Genomic DNA, 21,255 nt, shown 5'->3' with positions numbered 1-21,255 from the left:
GATTGAGCTAAAGAGCAGCAATGAAATAATGCCAGTTTTGCTACCGTCTTAATGTGCAAACAGGCAGGAGGCTAACACACCCTGCTTCTTATCGCTCGAGCAGTATGTACTCTTCCCACCCTTAACCTCCACTGGCCAGCAAACAGCTGTTTCTAGCAAGCTGGACAATGGTTGCTCAGTGGAATGCACACACTGTCCGGCTCTGGCAGTGCACAGCCCAGCTGAGCAGGTCCTCAAGTTGAAACGAAAACAGAAAATCCAGTTTAAGATAACTGTCCTGTTAAACAAAGAAGCTGGCTCAGAATTTTGTCACCTTTGCCAAAAAACTTTGGTCACAGGCTTGGACAATCTCTGGGATTCTTATCAGAAGGTCTGGGTGTGCTGCCTTGAGGGACTGGAGGTCTTTTTTTGCCTCCTTTTGATTCACCCAGCTTCTTGAATTTATGCATAGAGGAGAGGTCCTCTTCTTGTCGATTTCGGTGTTAGCTTAAGGAAAGTAACAAGATCTCTGTAACTGCTTAGATTTCTGAGTTCTGTTTTATTTGGTACATGATAGAACAAGAAGGATTTAATTAATATGTGTTTACCTGAATGCATACAGACGTCTAAAGGGAAACATGAAACTGTAGCTGGCATGTTAAGAAATTGCGTGTTGTCATCTGTCATCTTTTTCTGGGAGAAAGCGGAGATCCTGCTGCCCTCTCGTGGCATTGTTTCCCGCACAAAGAACATAAATGGTACCCGAAGTAATATTCAGAGTGGGCCTCGACTTGTGGGCAGACCTTGGAGAACTCCTCCAATTTGTTTCCCCCATCAGAATTTTTTTAGGTTTTTTGCAGGTTGTGGAATAGTTTAGTTATGTAAGCACTGCTAAATGGCTTTTCCTTAAAGAGAGTCTGCTGATGGGTATCAATCTATGCTCAGAAAGAGCAAAATTGGCATAAGGGTCTGCTCTTGTATTTTATAGCCCTGCACTTCTGCTGATACAAAATCAGAGTGAGATCTTTAAGGAGAGTTAGAATACTTAATTAAATTCTAAGGTGTAGACTTTTGATGATAGCTTTCTATTTTGTTCAGCCTGGAATTAGGACTGTGAAATACTAGGTTTATGTTTGAAGCTTTGACCATACTTCGATACAGAACCTATGGCCCCTGTGATAGAAGATTGTTGTGTATTGTCACACCACACAGACTTTTTATTGCTTCTGGAAGTAATAGCCTTTCCGATTACAAATGAGGCATTTTCATAATAAGTTGCAGGCAGATTTTCTTAGTGCCTCTCAGCTAATGAGATGAGAGACTTTGTTCTCAGTTGCATCTGGATTTCACACAATTTTGCAGCCCTGATAACTTCAGTGAAGGAGATGTTTGACACAGATTTTGATACTTCACCTTCATGGTAACCATCCATTCATGCTGTCTTTACCATAGACATCTCTCTGCAATGAAATACATATAGTATAATGCAATAATAGTATTAATCTCTATACGTGCTAGTGTTTTACACTTACTGGAAAGCACTGTCTCTGAGCAAAATCTGTATTTAACAAAGATGCACTTGGGAGATGATATTTTCAACATCCACAAGAATTATGGTTTAATGTGGATGTTACAGCTGGTAAATTCTATGCAAAAAATATTCTTATTCGATACTTTTAATACTTACTAGTACTAATACTTTTTTTGTAAAATTACTGTTTTCAGGTGGAATATCAATGTGAAGGCTTTCTGGAGAAGAATAAAGACACAGTTTATGAAGAACAAATTAAGGTCCTCAAATCAAGTAAGGTTAGTATGAGGATTATTTTTTCTTCTTCTGCAGTTATGATGCCTTGAGTTAAGGGTCATATGAAATTTCTCATAAATCCAGGGAACTTTTCTCCCTTAATATCAGATCGGCTGAAGGTGAACATAGTTTGTGTCACATTTACTTGTTTATCCACATGGATTTAGAAAGTCTTGTAGCTGAATTTTGCTCCAGCTAAGATTTGCCTATATATATCCACTGATTTCAGTGGGTCAAAATTAACCCCTTTTTTTCCTAACATACTATAGTAGTATAGGAAGGCTTAGCAGTTAAGCCTTTTTTAGTCTGAAAACAGAAAGTGCTTGTCTACGGCTTGACAACTGAGCAGAAAATTTCTGCAGGGGAGACAAGTTCTGTTCTAGAGGTGAGATGAGAAGGGAGGGAAATCCCTAGACCCTAACGACATGAACCAGAATTTACCGAGCCTTGCCTTGTTGGTGTCTATGACCGATAAATAACATATGAGTAGAAATATGCTGCATGAAGAAATATTATAGAACAAGCCTTCAATTGTATTGTCTGTGTTTTTTATGTCAAAAATGCTGGTTGTGCTCTTCTGAAATGTAAAGGCAATTAACTTAACGTTGCAGTCTGATGGCCCTTGGGAATTTGCTAGCTGTAATGGCCCAGGAAGTTTGGTATCAAGGACAGACTATTTAAAATTACACTATCAGGAAATCCAACACGTTCTTTGTTTATGTTGTGAGCAGATTGATGAAATTAAATGATTAAAATGTGTAGTGTAAAAAAACTACAGCAGGCTTTCCACTGAGAGAAGCACTGAAATGTCTTAAGTCAGTCACTTTGCCTTGGAGAGGCACTGCAGCACCCAGGAGGCTGCTGGGTCCAGCTGCCTGCCAAGCACAGGCTGGGCCGCGCAGGGGCAGCACACTGGGCAATGCTGCTGGGGCAGGGTGGAGACAGCTGCCATAACAGCATCGTAACTGCTTGGGCAGACTTGGTATGTTGAGTCAGTTGAGTCTGAATGCTAATAAACAAGACAGTTTTCCCAATGGTAAATTTTACCAAAATGAGTGTTTTCCCCCAAACATTTAAAATTTGAAGAATGTTTCATTTTTATTTTTCAGCAGGCCCTCTTTATTAGTATTTGCTGTAGGATTATATTGCTGATTTTTATTCTTTTTTGTTGTTGCTGTTCTCTGGGTTTGCTGTACACATTCAACAGAAGGTAATTCTGAAATGAATGCATCATCTGTCATCCTGCCCATGCATGCTGTTGCTTCTAGGGGTTTGAGCATACAGCTTGAATGCTTCTTTGCTCTCCAAAGTGCATGACACACACTGCTCTTGGCAGACACTGTAGTGTTTAGTTATATATTTTGGCCTTCTCTTTAAATCCACCCACAGTACCTATTTGAACTAGCTCAGTTTCCATGCATGTGTCATGAAAGTAGCACAACAGTCCTTAGCTTTTATGCTTGCTACTGGCATGTTGTTAAGATATTCTGTTGTGGTTCTGGATATTGAAAGACATTGTAAGATTATGTTAGCAGAATGTCTGTTAAGTCATCTGAAAAAAATTACAGGGTAAAAATGCTTGCTTGTGTTCTACTGTGTGAATTGTCTGCCCTTTGATCAGTGTTTTCTCTCTCTTTGAACACTCCTTGTGTTCTGCAAAACAAAGAAAAGCGATAAGATAGGAAAAACCCAACCCAGACCAGAATATAAATGCCCCCACAGTGTGGATCTTCTCAGCCATGCTCTGCTGTTGACCTCTGCTGCAGAAGGCAGTTGTGCCTTTCTTCTGTATGCAATAACTGAGGCAGCATCTATGAAAATGGTAACTTTGAAATGTACTTGCCTGTTTTTACAGGTGGGCTTTCACAGGGTTAGAAAGAGGGAAGGAATGAGACTTATGTGCTTGATAGCTTAGAAAAGCTCATCCATCCCCAAACCAGACACTGGGGACCTTTTCCCCACCTGCACCCATGTTTTATTAGGGCATCAGTAGTTTCAGACAAAGCGTATTACATTCAAATAAGTTTCTGTATGGAATGAAAGGACTTGACTGTGTACCTCAGATAGCTGCACACACAGCTTCACTCCATCTGACTGCAGGCAGCTGAATGAGGTGGTGGTGGCCTGGTTATCCTAAACTATTTGTTGAGTCAGTGGAAGGAGATGGGCTAAATCACCCCCTGGAGATGTCATTCTTCCACCTGTCACAGAGGTAATCTAAGGTGACTGCTCCTGACCTGGCAGACTCAGGTGAGATAAATCTGAGCTGTGATACTGCTCTTTTAGTTCAGGGATTTAGGATATCTCCATAGCATTCATACTCATTATATTAAGCTGAAGTGCTGTGCTAGATGCTACTGAGAAACATTTGATGCCTTCTGCTAGCCCATCTGGCACAATCACAAAGCACAATACCATTTTGTTGCCCAGCATGTTTCATTGGATATTGTTCATGCTCACTAAGTTTTATAAGGCAAAAACAATTTTTTTATTTTTTAGGTTGTACTTAGCCCAAGTACTTTCTAGTACTGAAAATTGAATGCTCCTATCTCTTGGGAGAAAATGCACAGATGCTAGATTAAAGATTATTCATTGACAGGTAGAGACGTTCAGATTTTCTTTCTTTTACAATGCTTCTGAAGAGATAAAAATTTTTGGTAGAAAGACCTTGTGGTATTATTTTTAGTTACAAGTTACTTCAAAGCAGCTATTATGTAGGGGTGTATTTTATAGTCATTAGAGAAAGGGAACCAGAAGCTCTGAATGATATTTGGAAAGATTGGTCAGCTTTTTCTTCTGTTCTCACTGGCCTGAGAGTAGCTCTTCAGTCATATGAATTTGGCTGATAGGTTTTTTTAGTTGATGGTTCCTCTTTTAAGTTTGTTATTTCAATTTAGATTGATAAAGGAGGAACATTTTTTGTTGCCTGTTGGGTTATTCAGTGTCCTAGATATTTCTCAATCACTTAAAGGAATCTTATGCACCACTGGAATATGAAAAGACCCTGTTGTTTCCTTCCTACATCAAAGCAGCCAGATACAATTGCAGCTGGTACTTATGAAACTGCTGTCAGTATCTAGCATTTTCACACGGAAACTATTGCTGCTCTATGAAAAAATACTCAAATCAGAACTTTATCGTCAGAAGGAGACTCACTGATCAAAACCACAAAGTTTTTAGTGTTAAATCCTGGCCCACTCACTACACTACTAGCTTGAATGAATGCTCTTTTACATTTTTTGTCCCTGTTATTGCTATGTGAAGTTGAAGAAAACAGTATTTACAAAAACTGAGCCTGGATTGTAACCACCTTAAACACAAATGGGTGCCATCACTTGCTAGATTCTTACCCTCTGTATTTTTTCTGCTCTTACACCAGTTTAAGCTGCTACCAGAGTTATTCCAGGATGAGGAGAAGGTGCTCAGTCCCACATCAGCAACCCCTTCAGGCCGTGTGCCGTTGTCTCGAACTGCTGTAAAACCAGCCAAGGCCAGGCCAGGGCAAACAAGCAAGGAACATAAGAAGACTGTGGGGCATCAGGTGAGTTTGAAGATGCAGATTTAAAAGTAATGTTTCTGAATTTTACTCCCATAAAGCCTAACATTTAGACGTCTCACTGTAATACAGTTAACCTGAAGACGGTACCTGAAACTAAAACCTGTTGCCATAACAGAAACAAATTGGTGTTGTGTTTACTACCAAAAACATTATTACAAGTTAGCATGTATCCCTCAACCTGCTGCCTAAGATTATTTCAAATGTGACTGAGATTCCTGAGGTTATTCCCTGATGTTTCTCCCTTCTTTTTCAAAAAGTTCCGAAACTCTCTTCATCTGCTGATGGAAACTCTGAATGCTACAACTCCACACTACGTGCGCTGTATTAAACCTAACGACTTCAAGTTTCCGTTCACGTAAGCTGTTTCATGTATGGTTTGTATAGGCCTGTGAAAGAAGGGAATTGCACAAGGACTCACAGGATTGAGGCTCTGCTAAACATTGCTCACTCAGAAACAAAGTGGTGTGTTTCATTTCTGTTGTTATGTACTCATTGTGCATTAGTATGTGTACTTACAGCAGGAGATGTTTTGGGTTGAATGGAGGGAGAAGTACTTTATGAGCATTTTTCGTTGTGTGATAATATATGAGAAAAAATACCTGCAAATTCATTTTTAGCTGTTTTGAATTTGACTGACAGTATATGTAACAGTTGATGGAATTTGCTTTTGCAGATTCCGTTGTTTCCTTATTTCCAGTTATTCCTTACCTTTTTTTTTTTCATATATTAACTTGCTTAGAACTTTTCTCAAATGTCTGCTTAATATCTGGGCTCACAAAGACCTCCATGACCATGGGTATCAGGCAGACTGGTGAGAAGTGGGATGGGTCAAGATAAGCATTTGGAGCAGCTGACAGGCTCAAGCGATTCTGAATTCCCCAGTCAGAATGTCATCCATTATTGCTGAGTTGTGGAAGCACTGCCTGGACTTTCTATCCAATCATCACATCCCACAGATCCAAAGGGACCATGTAAGACAAGACTAACTTCACACTCACAGGCTCTTTTTATTCCTACATAGATTTGATGAAAAGCGGGCAGTGCAGCAGCTGAGAGCTTGTGGTGTCCTGGAGACCATCCGAATCAGTGCAGCTGGCTTTCCCTCAAGGTGTGTTTGTTGCTTTTTAGATTGCTTTCATCTATAGCTGTTCTTCTTAAGAGAGTTGTTCATTGTGAGGACTGACACTATCTCTGTTTTATGGAACAGGTGGACGTACCAAGAGTTCTTCAGCCGTTACCGTGTTCTGATGAAGCAGAGAGATGTCCTTGGAGATCGAAAGCAGACATGTAAAAATGTCCTGGAGAAGCTAATTCTGGTACTAGACGTAGTGCTTAGAGCATTTGGAATTTGAAAGAATAAAGATAGGTCTCCTTGCTCAGCGCTGTCAGCCTTTGTCATTACCTCAACAGCCCCTTGCTTTACCTCCTTCCTTCTGTTGTAGCCCTATATTTCCCTGCATTGCATGTCCTATGACATCAACACAGCCAAGTTGCACCCAAACTGATGGGCTTTCTTAAGGATCAATGAGCAGTGGAGGACGGCAGTGTCCAAAGAGACAATTCTAAGTATTTCTCAAATAGAAGGTGGTTAATCAAGACTTACTCAGACATACAGGTTAATAAGAGAAAGAAAGAATGTTTACAAAGATATAAAAGCAAGAAAATTTTCCTTGCTGAAGTGCAACTCTAGTAGTAGGAAGTTTATGGAAAGAAGAAAAATAAATACTCTTCAGGCAGGTTGGAGTTTGGCTTTCTAAACTCTTTTCTTAACTAAAATCTTATGGTTTGTGCGCGCACACACACACAAAATCTTAACGTATCCTAAACTGAAGCTCTTTGCCATTCATTTCAACTTGACATCAATAAATCAACAAAATTAATCTTTTTTTTTTTTAATCATACCTTTGTATACTCTTAAAGTTTATCTCCAAGGAGTACTACAGCCATACAAAGATAAAAATATTACTCTCTTTTTGTTTTAGTTCTGAAATTTCAGATGTGTGTGAGCAGCATAGATATGTTTTGTTTTGGCTTAGTTCTGGTGGCAGTAAATGATGAGTACATATTTGAAGCCTGAGCTATTTCCTTTCTACTGTGTAATACGGTTGAAGATGGACCACTGGGAGGGGCCATCTACTATTTAAGCAAGAAATTACAAATGTGCAATATTGTTTTCATCCTCTGGGCCCGTTTTTCACCTCTTACAGCCTTCCATATCATCTAGACTTGGGTGTTCTTGTTTAAGCAAATACCCTATGTTATTCCTTTAGGCCCTACTTGTGGCCTTATTGTATTAATTTGTTAACAGAATCATATAGAGAAACTCCTTTCCTCCACTAGCCAATACAAGTCTAGATTTACTTGAAATATTACACAGCTAAATTTACCTCTTTACTAACTGTACTTTAATTTAGCCTTCATGCCTTTTTTAATCCACTAACATTTAATGCTGTAACTGATCATCTTTTTACCTTTGAAAATAGGACAAGGATAAGTACCAGTTTGGTAAGACAAAAATATTTTTTCGGGCTGGTCAAGTAGCCTACCTGGAAAAAATAAGGGCAGATAAGTTGAGAGCTGCCTGTATCCGCATCCAAAAGACAATCCGAGGCTGGCTGATGAGAAAGAAGTACATGCGTATGAGGAAGGCTGCCATCACCATTCAGAGATATGTCAGAGGGTATCAAGCACGATGGTAAGCAGCACTCTTGGGAAAATCCACACTAGCCTTGATTCAGATCCCTTTAAGTAGGACATTTAAATGTGATACATTTGCTCTCTCCTTCCTATGCTGGCTGACAGGAAATGATTTTCCAGGGAAATTAAGGAAATTGAATATAATGAGTGTGTCTGTCCTGCCTGTTTTTGACCTTCATAAGAAGATGGTAGCACCCCGGACAGATGGTGCTTACAACAGTATGTTGTTAGTGGGAGCAGAGTAAAAGTAATACTAGGAGATATGTCTGCAGGTGAGGTAAAGCAGGACTTCTGGTTGAATTGTTATTGCCCGGTTTCCACATGCACTCGTAACTGGGTCTGTCCTGCTGGAGAAGCTATTTGTCATCCAGGGTGCAGCTGTGAAGGGAGATACATCAGCCAGAGTCATTTGTTTGGGTTTACACCTGAGGAATGGCTCTTCATAAGCCAGAAAAAATGAGTAGGAGTGAAGGTAGCATCATTCAAAGACAAGGTGGTTATGGAGACTGTAAGAATTTACTTTGGGAGAGAGGCTTATGTCAAGATGCTTTGCAATTTTCTTGCTGAGAAGACTGAGTATGAGCAACCATTTTCTATATGTTGAGGTTAGGAGAGGAAGTCTGGAAGTGGAAATAGTTTTAAAGCTGAAGAAAAGGTGGTGAGAAATGAAGCCAAATTTATTTTGTCAGTTCAATAGCACAGTTTTTAGAAGAAGTGAAAACATTTCGTGGAAAACCTTGCAAGATTTTTGTTTGTCATTCTGTAATACTGCCATAGGGTAGAATAGCAAGTATATATGCAGTACTACTGACAGCACTAGGAAGAAAGTGAAGTAGAATATGTAGCTCTTAAGAGAGAGGGTGAAGTTAAAGGATGTAAAAATAGTATTCAAATGTTGGAAAATAATTACAGGTATTACTGTAATCTTTCTTGTATAGCTATGCCAAGTTCCTACGGAGAACACGGGCTGCCATCACTATTCAGAAGTTCCACCGTATGTATGTGGTCCGGAAAAGATACCAATGCATGCGAGATGCTACTATTGCTCTTCAGGCTCTCTTAAGAGGTTACATGGCCAGAAACAAGTACCAAATGGTAAGAAATCATAGTGTTTTACCTCTTCACTCTAACTTTATTTCCGCATACCTTCGGGATGAAGCTGCTCTGTTGTGTTCACTTGGGAGTCTGAAATGTGTGTGCGTGCTGTTATGCATAGTGCTCAAACAAAATATCACAGTGTGGATGGAAAGATAACACATGAAAATTAGAAAGATCTGATACTGCAATCAATGAACTAGTCATTTTAGAGGTATTCACATTGTCATCTAATATGCATACGTAGGCTTCCCATGCAGTCAGTGGAGTATCTTACAGGGATTTACAGACTTACTCTTCAGAAAACTTTTTCATTCATTACGTAGAATATAGAGGCACTTAAAATAAATATTGAAAATAAGCTAGTGTGGACATGTCTCTGTGAGTCCAAATCAGTATTGCTCACATCCATATATATACATGATGCAGTATCCTGTCCCATCTCTAATTTCAGAGAATTTGTGAAATTATGTCAGGGTTAAGAGAAAATACTGAAGGACATGTATATTAGCATGGAGATACCCACAAAAATAGGAAATTAAAACTTTAGCATGTTCTTGTTTTGTATATATTGATGTTGGTTTTGTTTTGGAGATAAATTGCTGTGACCCTGTCCAAGTGATACTGATGACATTTTTCTGACTATGCTTGATTAAAAATTAAAATTCTTTTGAGAAATTAGAATTTTCTCTTCAGTTGTTACAGGGCTGGAAACAGAATTATGATTCAAATGCTTTGATTACAAAATGCCAGCATTTCTGACACTTCCGTCTATGAGCGAATTGTTTTAACTAAGCTCAAATGCCAGCCTGTTTTTCACTGAAAATTTACCCAAGAGTTCTATTTTTTCCTAAGCAGCCACATAGTGAAAATGTAAAACTGAAGGCTAACTAGTGCTTATGTTGCACACATTTTTCTTATATTTGAATTTTTATATATTTTTCATTTGTATTCAAGTTGCCTACATAGTCACATGCGCACATGTCTAAATTATATCATCCTCTCATATACTAACCAGGATGTTTGAAAACAAGCAATCCGTGATCAAAATTTTTGACTAGTAAGTTCTGTTCACTGTGCTTGACTCAACTGTCTTTTGTGCAAGTATTTATTATTAGAATTTTTAGCATTTTCAGCATTAGAAACCATATTTTATGTTGTTAGATGGTCAGATATGTTTTCAACAGTGACCTGACACTGATAGATGTGACGGTGAGACACAGGTTGCAGCAAAATATGGACTAAAGGCCATCCTTAGGAAAATGGTAGCTGGTTCAGTGTGCCTGAAGAAACTCTTGTGAGTGATAGACACCACATCTGTCCTGTAGCACAATGCTATTTAAATCTGTTTTATTCCTTTTAATAGAGATGGTGGATTTCTGGAGGTATCATTGTTAAGAAGTGGTTGGACTTGCCTGTCAGGGAATGTCCCCCTAGAGCAGTGAATTACTCACCGTAGTAAAACACAAAGTTCATAACATGGATGGAAAGTGCGTGATGTGTGTCTGACGTGTTGTGTAGATATTGTCCTCATAAGGTGGAATTTCATTAAGGCTGAGACACAGGGATGCACAGAGAGAGAAGCACAAGCTCTGTGTGCCATGCAAAGATAAACATGGCTGTTCTGAGGTTCATGCTGATTGCAGATGAGTGAAACTGAAAGATTGTACTATGACTGCACCCTTGGGCTGAGCTGTGACTCTGTAAGTAATATATGGTACACGTGTTGTTCGTTAGGATTGTGAAAGGTATCTGTTGTTGTTTTTATAACAGAGGACAGGGGTTGGCGGTCACATGACTAGCACAAGGAATTTAAAATGGTTGAATCATCTATTTCACACATTCCGGGGAAAGCTTCTGCCCAAGACTTTGTGATGTGCTTGTCAGTTTAAGAAGGAATTTAGTTCCTTCACAGCTTTTGTAAAAGTTCTCTGGTAAAATACCTGATAAATTAAGCAACTTTTCTGATACTCTCACCTTACGTTGGAGTGTACCATTTCATTACTGGATTACATGGGTGTGAGAATTCACTGGCAGATGAAGACCATCCCTGCACAATGGAGGTATTCAGTGTGACTTGTTGCTTTCAAACTTGAGGTGAAAATGTTGTTGAACTCTAGTTGTATTTTAGTTGTTAAGGCATCCGCGGGTAACATGAAGGACTATTTCAGGAAACATTTAAGGAGGAGGCAGGAATGCTAATTGTGTGACACGCAGTCAGAAGGACTTTGGCATTTAACCTTGCTGTACTTTCAAGAGATATACTTCCTTACCTAGGTGTGCTTTTTAGTCAAGTGCTGATGTTTCAAGTCTTTTGTTTTTTCTTTAAAAATGAATGCGAAGGGAGTATATCTAAAAATGTAGTGTTTTGCTAGTGCACCTTTTAAATTAATTGATCTGAAAATGTAACTCTTCTAACACATTTCAGTTCATTTGCTAAACAGTATGAAAGAAAATAAAAATATATTGCACTACTAGGTTGTTTTATTAGCTTTATGGTAAATCCCTGTAAGTATGTAACTATCAAATCCAATAAGTAATACAAAATCCTAAGTAGTTTTGCTCTTCAGAATAAACTGTTCAATTTGCAGAAGCTTTTTCTTTTTTTTTTAAGTGAACTCTAAAGTTCTCAGAGTCCTGGAAGCCTTGTGGTTTTGGGCAGGCTCTCCCAGCCTAGCTGTGGTCTGCTGGAATTCAGGTGCTCCAGACCTGGTAGATCTCTGATTGAATCCATGGGTGAAGGATCTAAAAACACACAAAATCTTCATAGTGGAAATCTCTGGCTGACACAGTGACAATGGTTACTGACATTCTTGATTTTTTTTCATTAAAAGTGATTTTTTAAAAATAGTTACTACTAATTTTTTTTTTACAACTCAAAACTATGGTTAAAATTTCTGCCATGATATGAGTTGGAATTAAAACAGCATAAAATTTCTGATTAGAATAAATGGAGAAAAAAGTATTTTTCCATGCTGGCAAATATAAGAAAAGGCCAGAAAAGCAAACAAACAAACAAAAAAAAGCTTACCGGAACTTTTAGTTTAGTCAGCTAGTCTATTGTATCGCTGTTATTAGAAGCTGCTGTAATATACTCTGAGTTATAGTGTGTAATAGCTGCATTATATATCAAGCGTAGTGATTTTTAAACTGTATATTGATGAATTCTGTGTTGCATATGTCAATGCTTCCAGGAAGTTTAAAAGAGGCAGCAAAAAACAAAAAATGTAGTCATCCGGATTCTATTTGTAATCTTGCCAACAGGTACCATGTATTTTTGTAATTACCTTGATCTTACTTCAACACAAAGGAATGCCTGGTTCTTCAACATGTCTCCAGTTCTTTTTCTTCTCATGTTTTAAATTTCATTTCTTTTTCATTTTATTGTCTTTTATCTTCTTTATTCCCACCTTCTTTTACCGTTCTGTTTTTAAAAAATTCATTCCATATTCATTTATTTTACTATTCATCATTAGTTTCTCTTTTCAGACTAAGGTGTCTCTAAATACATCATCTTTACACCTCTCATTATGGAGTCTATTTAACTGAGCAGGTGTCGTTTCTAACCCTAATACCCCTTGTGGTGTTTTTCCTTAACTGTAGATGCTTCGAGAGCACAAGTCTATTATTATTCAGAAACATGTAAGAGGCTGGCTGGCTCGTGTGCACTACCGTAGGACCTTGAAGGCAATTGTTTACTTGCAATGCTGTTACCGGCGCATGATGGCGAAGAGGGAGCTAAAGAAACTGAAGATAGAAGCTCGGTCTGTAGAACGCTACAAGAAGCTTCACATTGGCTTGGAGAACAAGATCATGCAGCTGCAGCGAAAAATTGATGAGCAGGTAAAGCTCAGGGAAAGCGTTTGCAAGTCTTTTATTTTCTTCAGTAGCACTGTGGACACGCATTGAAAAATACACTGAATTTTCATTGCAAGGCATCAGTTCTCTTCTCTGCTGAAGAACACTGATAGAAGAGAAAGGTAACCACACTAGAAATGAAACAGTAGAGCATCCATTTGTATCTCTCAGAAGCAATGAGAGAAAACATCTGCTCCCTTAACTTCAGTATTTCATATGAAGCACTTTAGTTGCTCAGGTTAAGGGGAAGGTGAGATGATTGTGTTTGGTGTATGCAAGCTCTTTGATTTTTGTTCGGGTTGTTAATGTGTAGGCTTAGAGACTGGACTGTTCTGTCACCCCTTTAAGCAATTCTCCTGCAAAAACAGGCTGAAGCTTTTTTGGAAGTGGGGAAACTGCTGTTTTGTTCCCCTGTCTGGGTATATTTTGTAGGCAACTAGAAAGCTCCCTTAATCCAGAAATTCTCCAACTGCTGCTATGTCTCTGTTGTGTTTTGCAAAGAACAAAGAGTACAAATCTCTGCTGGAGAAACTGAACAGCCTGGAGATTACATATAGTACAGAGACAGAGAGACTTCGGAGTGATGTGGAGAGGCTTCGGATGAGCGAGGAAGAGGCTAAGAATGCAACCAACCGTGTTCTCAGCCTTCAGGAGGAGATTGCTAAGCTCCGGAAGGAGCTGCAGCAGACTCAGTCTGAGAAGAAGACCATTGAGGAATGGGCAGACAAATACAAACATGAAACTGAGCAGGCAAGTATGCAGTCTCCAGGTACATGAGCTGATTTACAGAGGCCTGGTCGCCACTCGGGTTTTGCGCAGACTTAACTGCTTCAGTTGTGTAACTGTTATTTTTACAGTATTTTTATGGAATGCTATACCAGTACAACCCTAAATAGGCTTGATACCTAAATAACTGCACCTATGCGAGAAGAATATAGTAAACATATATTGTATGTAAACACATGCATTCGTCTATTCAGATTTTTATATTGAAAGTATTTGCAAAATTAAATACCCAAACTCACTCAATTAGTCCAAGACAGCATATTCATACCAATAAATCATTTTACCTGCCTGAAGAGCATAATTGTATAGATGTCAGAAATCTGTCCCCTACACAGTATTCAATGGTACCTACTTATATCCTGTCTAATTTAAATAATCAGCCTACTAAGCACTCTGTGCAGACAATCTAGTTCAGCAGGTTCTGACTAGCCCCTTATCTTTGCTTTAACCATGAATATTTCAAACGAGTTGTTCCCTGTCACAGTTACTTGCTGATATGGTACAAATTTTAAATATCGGAAGAGCTATTCCAGTGTTATGTGACCCTGCAGTGAAGCGTTTCAAGATTAGATGAATATAAGGAAAAATATTAATTGATGAAGCGAAGTGAATGTTAATATCCGTAAACAGAAATAAATAAGTAACTGGCAGACCTGGGCACAGTTAAAGTGGCACAACTTTTGGGTGGAGGCGGGATTTTAGATTATGCTGTTACCAAATGCAATGGAATGTACAACAGAACTACCGAACTTGTTTCTGTTTTAGGAATATATTTATTTTAGAAACAAACTACATCTTTGGGACTTCACTGGAAAATGTTATGGCACAGTGGATGTGTTTAAGGCAGTTTTGGTATCTGATCAGAAATGGGGCAAATGCAGAACATGGGAGAGAATCTGCAGTGGGATATATTTAAGAAAGTAATTTCAGAAATGAAGATGTCATAATTTAGCTCACTGATTTCATTCTCTGAGGAACCACTAAAAGTCTAAGTATTTGAACTCTTACAACAAGTCTGTAGTTTCTTTTGGAGCTGTTGAAGGAAGATTAACTGCATTCTGAGTCAAATATTTTATTATTTTTGTAGCTGGTATCGGAACTGAAAGATCAGAACACATTACTGAAAACAGAAAAGGAGGAGCTGAACCGCCGCATCCACGACCAGGCAAAAGAGATAACAGGTTGGTGCTGTTCTCTTTACTTGGATTTTGTACTTCATGTTACTTTGTAAAGCTGTGCTCCACTGTCTGCATTTGGCTGATCTGCCAAATTACTATTAATGAGGTATGCAAAGTATACTTTATACTCCTTATTAGTTTAATGGTTTCATTTCTTTGTTTTAAGAACTCATATGCACCCATTCTGTGCTTACCACAATAATTCTTTAGTCCTTCATATATTTGGCTTGATCAGTGCCTGCGGAAGCACTAATACCACCAACCAGTTTCACGTAGTGGAATGCATTCAGCATGTGTTCTGCTGCAGACACGTGTCCTGTACCTACAGGATGGATGCACTGCATGGTAGGTAGAACTGGAGTTCTCACTTTGGATTCCTGTTCTCCGTGGCAGAGGCAATGGAAAAGAAGCTAGTGGAGGAAACGAAACAGCTGGAGCTAGATCTGAATGATGAAAGGTTACGGTATCAGAACCTGCTAAATGAGTTCAGCCGCTTAGAGGAGCGGTATGATGATCTCAAGGATGAAATGAACTTAATGGCGGTAAGTGGCTAAATATCTGAGAAATCAAAAGCTGTTCACAAATGTATGTAGGCAGAATTGAGTGGTATAATTTAGTAACTGATTCTGCTCTCAGCTGTGTGGTTGTTACCTGTATCTGAAAACAGAATTTGTTCTTTTAGACATTGATCAATTAGTTTAGCTCAGCTGAAGCAAACACATTTAGAATTTTTGGTTGATTATTTTTTATTTTTCAGTCTTGTGGAAGAAGCCTAATTTTCTGTTGTGACTTTGCTAATGGTAATGCACATGCCATCTGCCCTTACTTTGCCCTGAAGTTATTCACATGTGTTAGGGTTATTTGTGCAACATTCAGCCAGTATTAAATTTTAGGTAGTTCCAGAAATATGATATGTGTCAGGAGGAAAAAATATTCCTCACTGCAAGTCTGGAAATTTAGAGAATTGCTGCCTGTGCTTTTCTACCCTGCTTGCATGTTTCCTATAAAGTGAGCCTTTCTTTCCCAAGAAGTGCTGTATTGCTGCTTGATTCTGCTTTCTGCAGGAATACTTGCTAGTATAGGATCTGACCTGTCTCCATAAATTTGATTGTGAACTACATCTCATAGGCTTTAGGTGGCACAAGAGACCAGAATCAAAAACTTTTTCTTATAAATTGTGATAACTCTGGAATAACACTGAATATATTACAAGCTAACTTGTAAGTTATGAAGAAACAGTCACAGGCAAAGGCATATAGCAGTATTGATTTGTTTCATTTGCACTCCAGAGCATCCCCAAGCCTGGACACAAAAGAACGGATTCAACTCACAGTAGCAATGAATCTGAATATACTTTTAGCTCTGAGATCACAGAAGCAGAAGACTTACCACTGAGGATGGAGGTAATGTTTAAAAAAAAATAGAAACAACAAAACAAACAAAAACCACAGCTTTTCATTGATCACTGGCTGAGCTCACTCGGAGAATGTACTTTCCCTTGGCATATGCAGTAATACAAATCCCAGATTATTTTAAAATATTCGGAAATATGAGTCTCTTTAATGGGTAATAATCATGAATAAGTGCCGTGCAACTCCAAGCCATTCTCAGTATGTTCCAAGATAACTCCCTGTTTTGTCCCTTCTCAGTCCCACAGGAGTGAGACTGTTAACACAGCAATGAGCTGTCAAGTTTGTGGCCTGACTATGCTTGGCAGTTGGCAGGTGCAAAACTTTTCCTGTGCCTACTAGAGATTTTCTTAACTGAGCAATCCCACAACTCACTCCATTTGCCCTCTGTCTAGGTTAGTTATCTCCACAATTGGTTTTACAGGCTGTTGTTACTGTTTCTGAAAGCTTCCACAGAAAGTGATTTTCTACCAGGGGTGCAAATACCATGACAAATTCATGCTGACACTATTCTGAGCAGAGGCTTTCAGAGTTTGCCCTCCCACTTATTTCACTTTGCAGAATTGTTTCAGAAAGTTGCTCCTATCTTTATGGACAGTTAGGAAAAAGGCAGTGCAACTTCATGTGATTGGATCTCACATACGAGCCAAACGTAATCTTTTCCTTTGGCTAATGGACTTAATTAATTGTTGTTCTAGAGCCAGTTTTGTTTTTTTGAATGTAAATTAAAAAAAAAAAAAGGTAACACAGGAATGTAAATAAATGCAGCACTGGGAAGATTAAGTCTGTATTCATTTAACCCCTTAAAATTTCAAACTCCAGTATGATTCTAGATTAATAATACAGATTAATGACACAAAACCATACCAAAAAGCTGTTGGTGTAGTTTATGAGTCTTCCCCTCGACAGGAAGATGAAGTGGAAATGACTGTGCTTGCTTAACTGCTACAGTCATTATTATTAATTTTCTAGTTGCCTTTCTGGGCTTCAAAATTTTATGGTGCACTTCATAGAGAGTGCTTTAATCTTCTTGCTACATAAAGTACAAAATGGCTGACGAACAATTTCTGATGCGCCTACAGATTACAAATGCTGGTCCTTGCCCAGAAAATAGCGAGAAAGCTAGTGTACTAGTCCCAGAACAGGCCCTTTAATTAGCATAATAAAAGGAAAAAGGCATAAAATATATCTTCTAGAACCTTTTTGTGTCACATCCTACTAAATTACCCTGGTTAATCAAGGATCTAAATCTATACTCGCAGAGAGAGTTCTCTGTATCTGAAGAATTTACTGGAGTTATAATTTAAAATGTGGAAAAAAAGGAAAAGTGCCTGCTTACGTTTGCTTTCCAAGTGAGTCTAACCACAGACTTTTTTTTCTCCTTCCCCCCTCCAAACAAGTAAGAATAAAAGGTATGCTTAATTGTAGACCTTCTGTCTGCTAGGTTGTCTCTAGTGCTTTCTTTTGCTAGGCTTTAGGCTTATATATGTTTTATGCTAGTAGATCCTTCTTCTGAAATAGCGTTCTGACAGCTGATGAAACGTTTTAGATGCCAGTAGTGAACTATCAAAATCAAGTAACATTTCTATGTGCCTTTCTTTTCCCCAGTCTGTTTCCCTTCTTTACTCACAGTAGTGCTTCCTTTTGCTGTGGAAGTGGAATACTTCTTGACTTTGTTCTGTTCTTTCTAAAGCAGGAACCAAGTGAGAAAAAGGCACCATTGGACATGTCTCTGTTCCTCAAGCTGCAGAAACGGGTTACAGAGCTGGAGCAAGAAAAGCAATCCCTGCAAGATGAACTGGACAGAAAGGAAGAACAGGCTCTTCGTGCTAAAGCAAAGGTGGACTTCTTCTAGCTGATCAAATGCTGACTCCAGAGTATCCCTTCTTGTGAAATATCAGCTGTGTAACTGCTGACTGGCTTTAACTAAATCTGTATCTTCCCCTAGTACTTGCTTTATTTTCCACGAGTTTTATGCTAGGTACTGATGATTTACTTTTTGAAGGTCCCTGAGATCCTATGATGGAAGTTAGCAGGAAACAAAAGCACGTGGGACTTTTTTTTTTAATAAAAAAGTCTGGTTTTATTAAGGAATAGCATTATAGCACTCTTCTTAAACACTGGAGAGAATAAATAATTGTTAATTTTAGGCAGATAAAGAAGTGCTTGCAGCAGAGTAAGAAGTGGTTCAATCAGGATGCAGGACCAAAATACTGGGGTTAGACGAGCTTGCTTAGAAGATTTTATTTGAAGTTCTCGTCTGATTTGGCCTCTAACTATTTGTGAAAATATTAAACCAATTTTGGTGGTTGTTTCTTGTTACTCTCCAACTAGTGGATATCTTGAGCATCCTGGCACTCATCCTGCTCTATTTTATTACCAGTGACAGTATCATGATTTGTACATGATTTTATTTACGTTAACCAATTATGTGTCATAAATCCATAAGTAAGTGAGACAATGCCAGTATTCAACCGAAAGTACTCAGGAGTACCAGAAGGAGTATTTTCCAGTTTTGTAGGAAAATAATTTCAGCTCCCTTTCCTTTTTCTGCCTCAACTATATTAATGAACAGAAAGGATTGTTTGTCTGTTTGTTTTCTCACTCTTGTCTATGTTATATCACAGGAGGAGGAAAGGCCTCCAATAAGAGGTGCGGAGTTGGAGTATGAGTCACTCAAGGTAAATATAAAAAGGAGTTTTCTGTTACTTTCTAGTGAAAATATTGCCAGCAATTCTATTTGCTGGCATAGCATATTGCGTCAGCACCCCTGTTTCAGCATATTAGCTGGAAAAACTGGAACGAAAATTTCTCAGCAAGTGTTTTATTGTATGGTTGCCCTTTTTGAGGTATAGGATGTGTGGCTGGGGCTGCAGAACAAAAAGATCACCCTAAAGCAGGGGTATTTCTCTTTGAAATAGTTAGCTCAGCTTGCAAGTTAATTTGCGCAAAAGTAGTGATAAATGTGATTCCAAACACATTATTTAAATTTATGCATACCTTATATCACTAAAAATAAAAGTATTTCCTAATAACACTGAATGATGCAGAATCTTCTTAGCCTGCTGTCCACTGTTGGTTGGGAGCTTTGCTTTGTTGTTGCTGTTAAAGGAAGAATAGGGGAAAAATAGTAATTGTTTTTCCTTCAAATTTGTATGATTCATGTATATGAGTTCTGATTTTGCACTTCAGACAAAAGGTTACGCTATCAGTGAAATCCTCTCAGGCATGCTGTTCACAGTCATCAGGAGGCTGGGGATAGGGGAGAGATTGACTGGTGTGTTGCAGTTACTCAGTTTTTACCATGCTGCTGGGTGATGGGATTGTCCCTGTTTATTGCAGCGTCAAGAACTTGAATCTGAGAACAAAAAACTGAAGAATGAGTTGAATGAGCTGCAGAAAGCCCTCACAGAAACGCGATCTCCAGAGGTAACTGCTCCTGGTGCCCCAGCATATAGAGTCCTCCTGGATCAGCTAACTTCAGTAAGTGAAGAACTTGAAGTACGCAAGGAAGAAGTCCTCATTCTGAGGTCTCAGCTGGTCAGCCAGAAAGAGGCTATTCAACCCAAGGTAAATAGTAGTCAGCAAATGCATGCTGTAGTAAAGCTACATTGCATAACTGACGTACTTAATTTAGTTTAACAGCATGCTTGAAAAGGTAGAAAAAAATGATCTACATTTCAAAGCCTTTCTAAGTATAATCCATTGATCCATTATTAGTGCTCAAATTGCAGCAGTCCAAATTGGGAGACTCTATTAATAAACCAGCCTTGGGTTATCTACCAGCAGTCATGTAAAGATCATACCAGGCTGGCAGGTACTGATGGTCTGACCAGGATCTCCTCAGACTCTTTTAACAATGCAGAAATCTCATTTGGAGCAGCATCATATCTCTAGTGAGTTATGTAGCCTGATTGGAAAATTTACTTCAGTTTGCAGGAATTCTTTTCAATTCATAGCTCAGCAGGAAGTGCAAGGAACAATTTTTGCTAAATCTAAGCAGGATCATAAATGATTACACAAATAACAATAAAATTGTGTAAAGATAACCTATGAAGGTGTATGAATTCGGTATTATTACGCTTGATATGTGTAATGTGATTGAGAAGAGTAGATTAGAACCCCTGAAATGTGTATCTTTTAAAAAATAATGAAGTGATACTTAGAAAAGTAATAGCTTTGAAAATAAGTTGTTCAGCCTAAAAAGTTATCAGGTAAATTATTAACTAGTTATTTCTATTGAACTGAGTTATGAACTGGTGTTTCATGATGGCAGCAAGGAATTAACAGATACGTCCTCTCTTTCCTTTGTTACTGCAGAAATATGTTTATATATGTCCTAAATCAATTGAAAGTCTGTGATGCATGAAGGTGTACTTATCTTGTTTTAAGTGCTTAATTATGAAGAAAGCAAAACTAATTTTCTATAATATTGGGAACCTTATAAATTAATCCTTGAATAGTAAATCCTTCAATAATTTATTCTTAACAATGGTGGGACCCAAGTGTTGTTTTTACAGCAGTTGTGAGCATGAGGGAGATCTGAAGGTGACCAGTGGGATGGCTAAAATCCAGTTTGCAGATACCTTCTGTTTGTTAGGTTGGACAGTTGCAGCAGACAGAATTTTTAAATGATTTGTTTCTCTTCTTTCTTGCCTTCCAATTTGATTGCCAGGAGGATAAGGTACATGTTTTATTTCTACAGTTATTAACCAGAACTATTAAATGCTATAAAACCCACAAACAGACAAAACACAAATACTTGAACTGTCATTTCCCTGCTTCTCATAAGTAACCTAAATGTATTTGGAGTTGTTCTTGTACTTTATTTTGCCATTATTGCAGAATCTTTCTCATTATCCCTCTCCTGTGTCCGCATCTTCCCCC

The 21,255-nt window shown here is 38.4% G+C and overlaps 1 protein-coding gene across 8 annotated transcripts in view; it reads left to right on the top strand.

Moving 5' to 3' along the window:
• Positions 1–21,255, top strand: part of MYO5A (myosin VA) — a 103,929-nt gene that overhangs the window by 60,597 nt on the left and 22,077 nt on the right. For 4 of the 8 annotated variants that reach the window (XM_080607491.1, XM_080607489.1, XM_080607487.1 and 1 more), the window contains exons 14-28: positions 1,705–1,788; positions 5,166–5,327; positions 5,603–5,700; positions 6,367–6,453; positions 6,553–6,661; positions 7,829–8,040; positions 8,981–9,137; positions 12,741–12,980; positions 13,497–13,745; positions 14,869–14,962; positions 15,353–15,501; positions 16,249–16,362; positions 18,065–18,208; positions 18,996–19,049; positions 19,711–19,938. In XM_080607491.1, the coding sequence (XP_080463617.1) occupies positions 1,705–1,788; positions 5,166–5,327; positions 5,603–5,700; positions 6,367–6,453; positions 6,553–6,661; positions 7,829–8,040; positions 8,981–9,137; positions 12,741–12,980; positions 13,497–13,745; positions 14,869–14,962; positions 15,353–15,501; positions 16,249–16,362; positions 18,065–18,208; positions 18,996–19,049; positions 19,711–19,938 (2,181 nt within the window). Of the gene's footprint in view, positions 1–1,704; positions 1,789–5,165; positions 5,328–5,602; positions 5,701–6,366; positions 6,454–6,552; positions 6,662–7,828; positions 8,041–8,980; positions 9,138–12,740; positions 12,981–13,496; positions 13,746–14,868; positions 14,963–15,352; positions 15,502–16,248; positions 16,363–18,061; positions 18,209–18,995; positions 19,050–19,710; positions 19,939–21,255 lie in introns of all 8 variants that reach the window. The other 4 variants (XM_080607490.1, XM_080607488.1, XM_080607486.1 and 1 more) reach the window with 1 other exon arrangement.

The sequence above is a fragment of the Anser brachyrhynchus genome (assembly GCF_964034855.1).
Source record: "Anser brachyrhynchus genome assembly, chromosome: 11".
In the NCBI taxonomy this organism is placed as follows: domain Eukaryota; kingdom Metazoa; phylum Chordata; class Aves; order Anseriformes; family Anatidae; genus Anser; species Anser brachyrhynchus.
The sequence above is the reverse complement of the archived record's forward strand: the minus strand, read 5'-3'. Positions and strand labels throughout refer to the sequence as shown.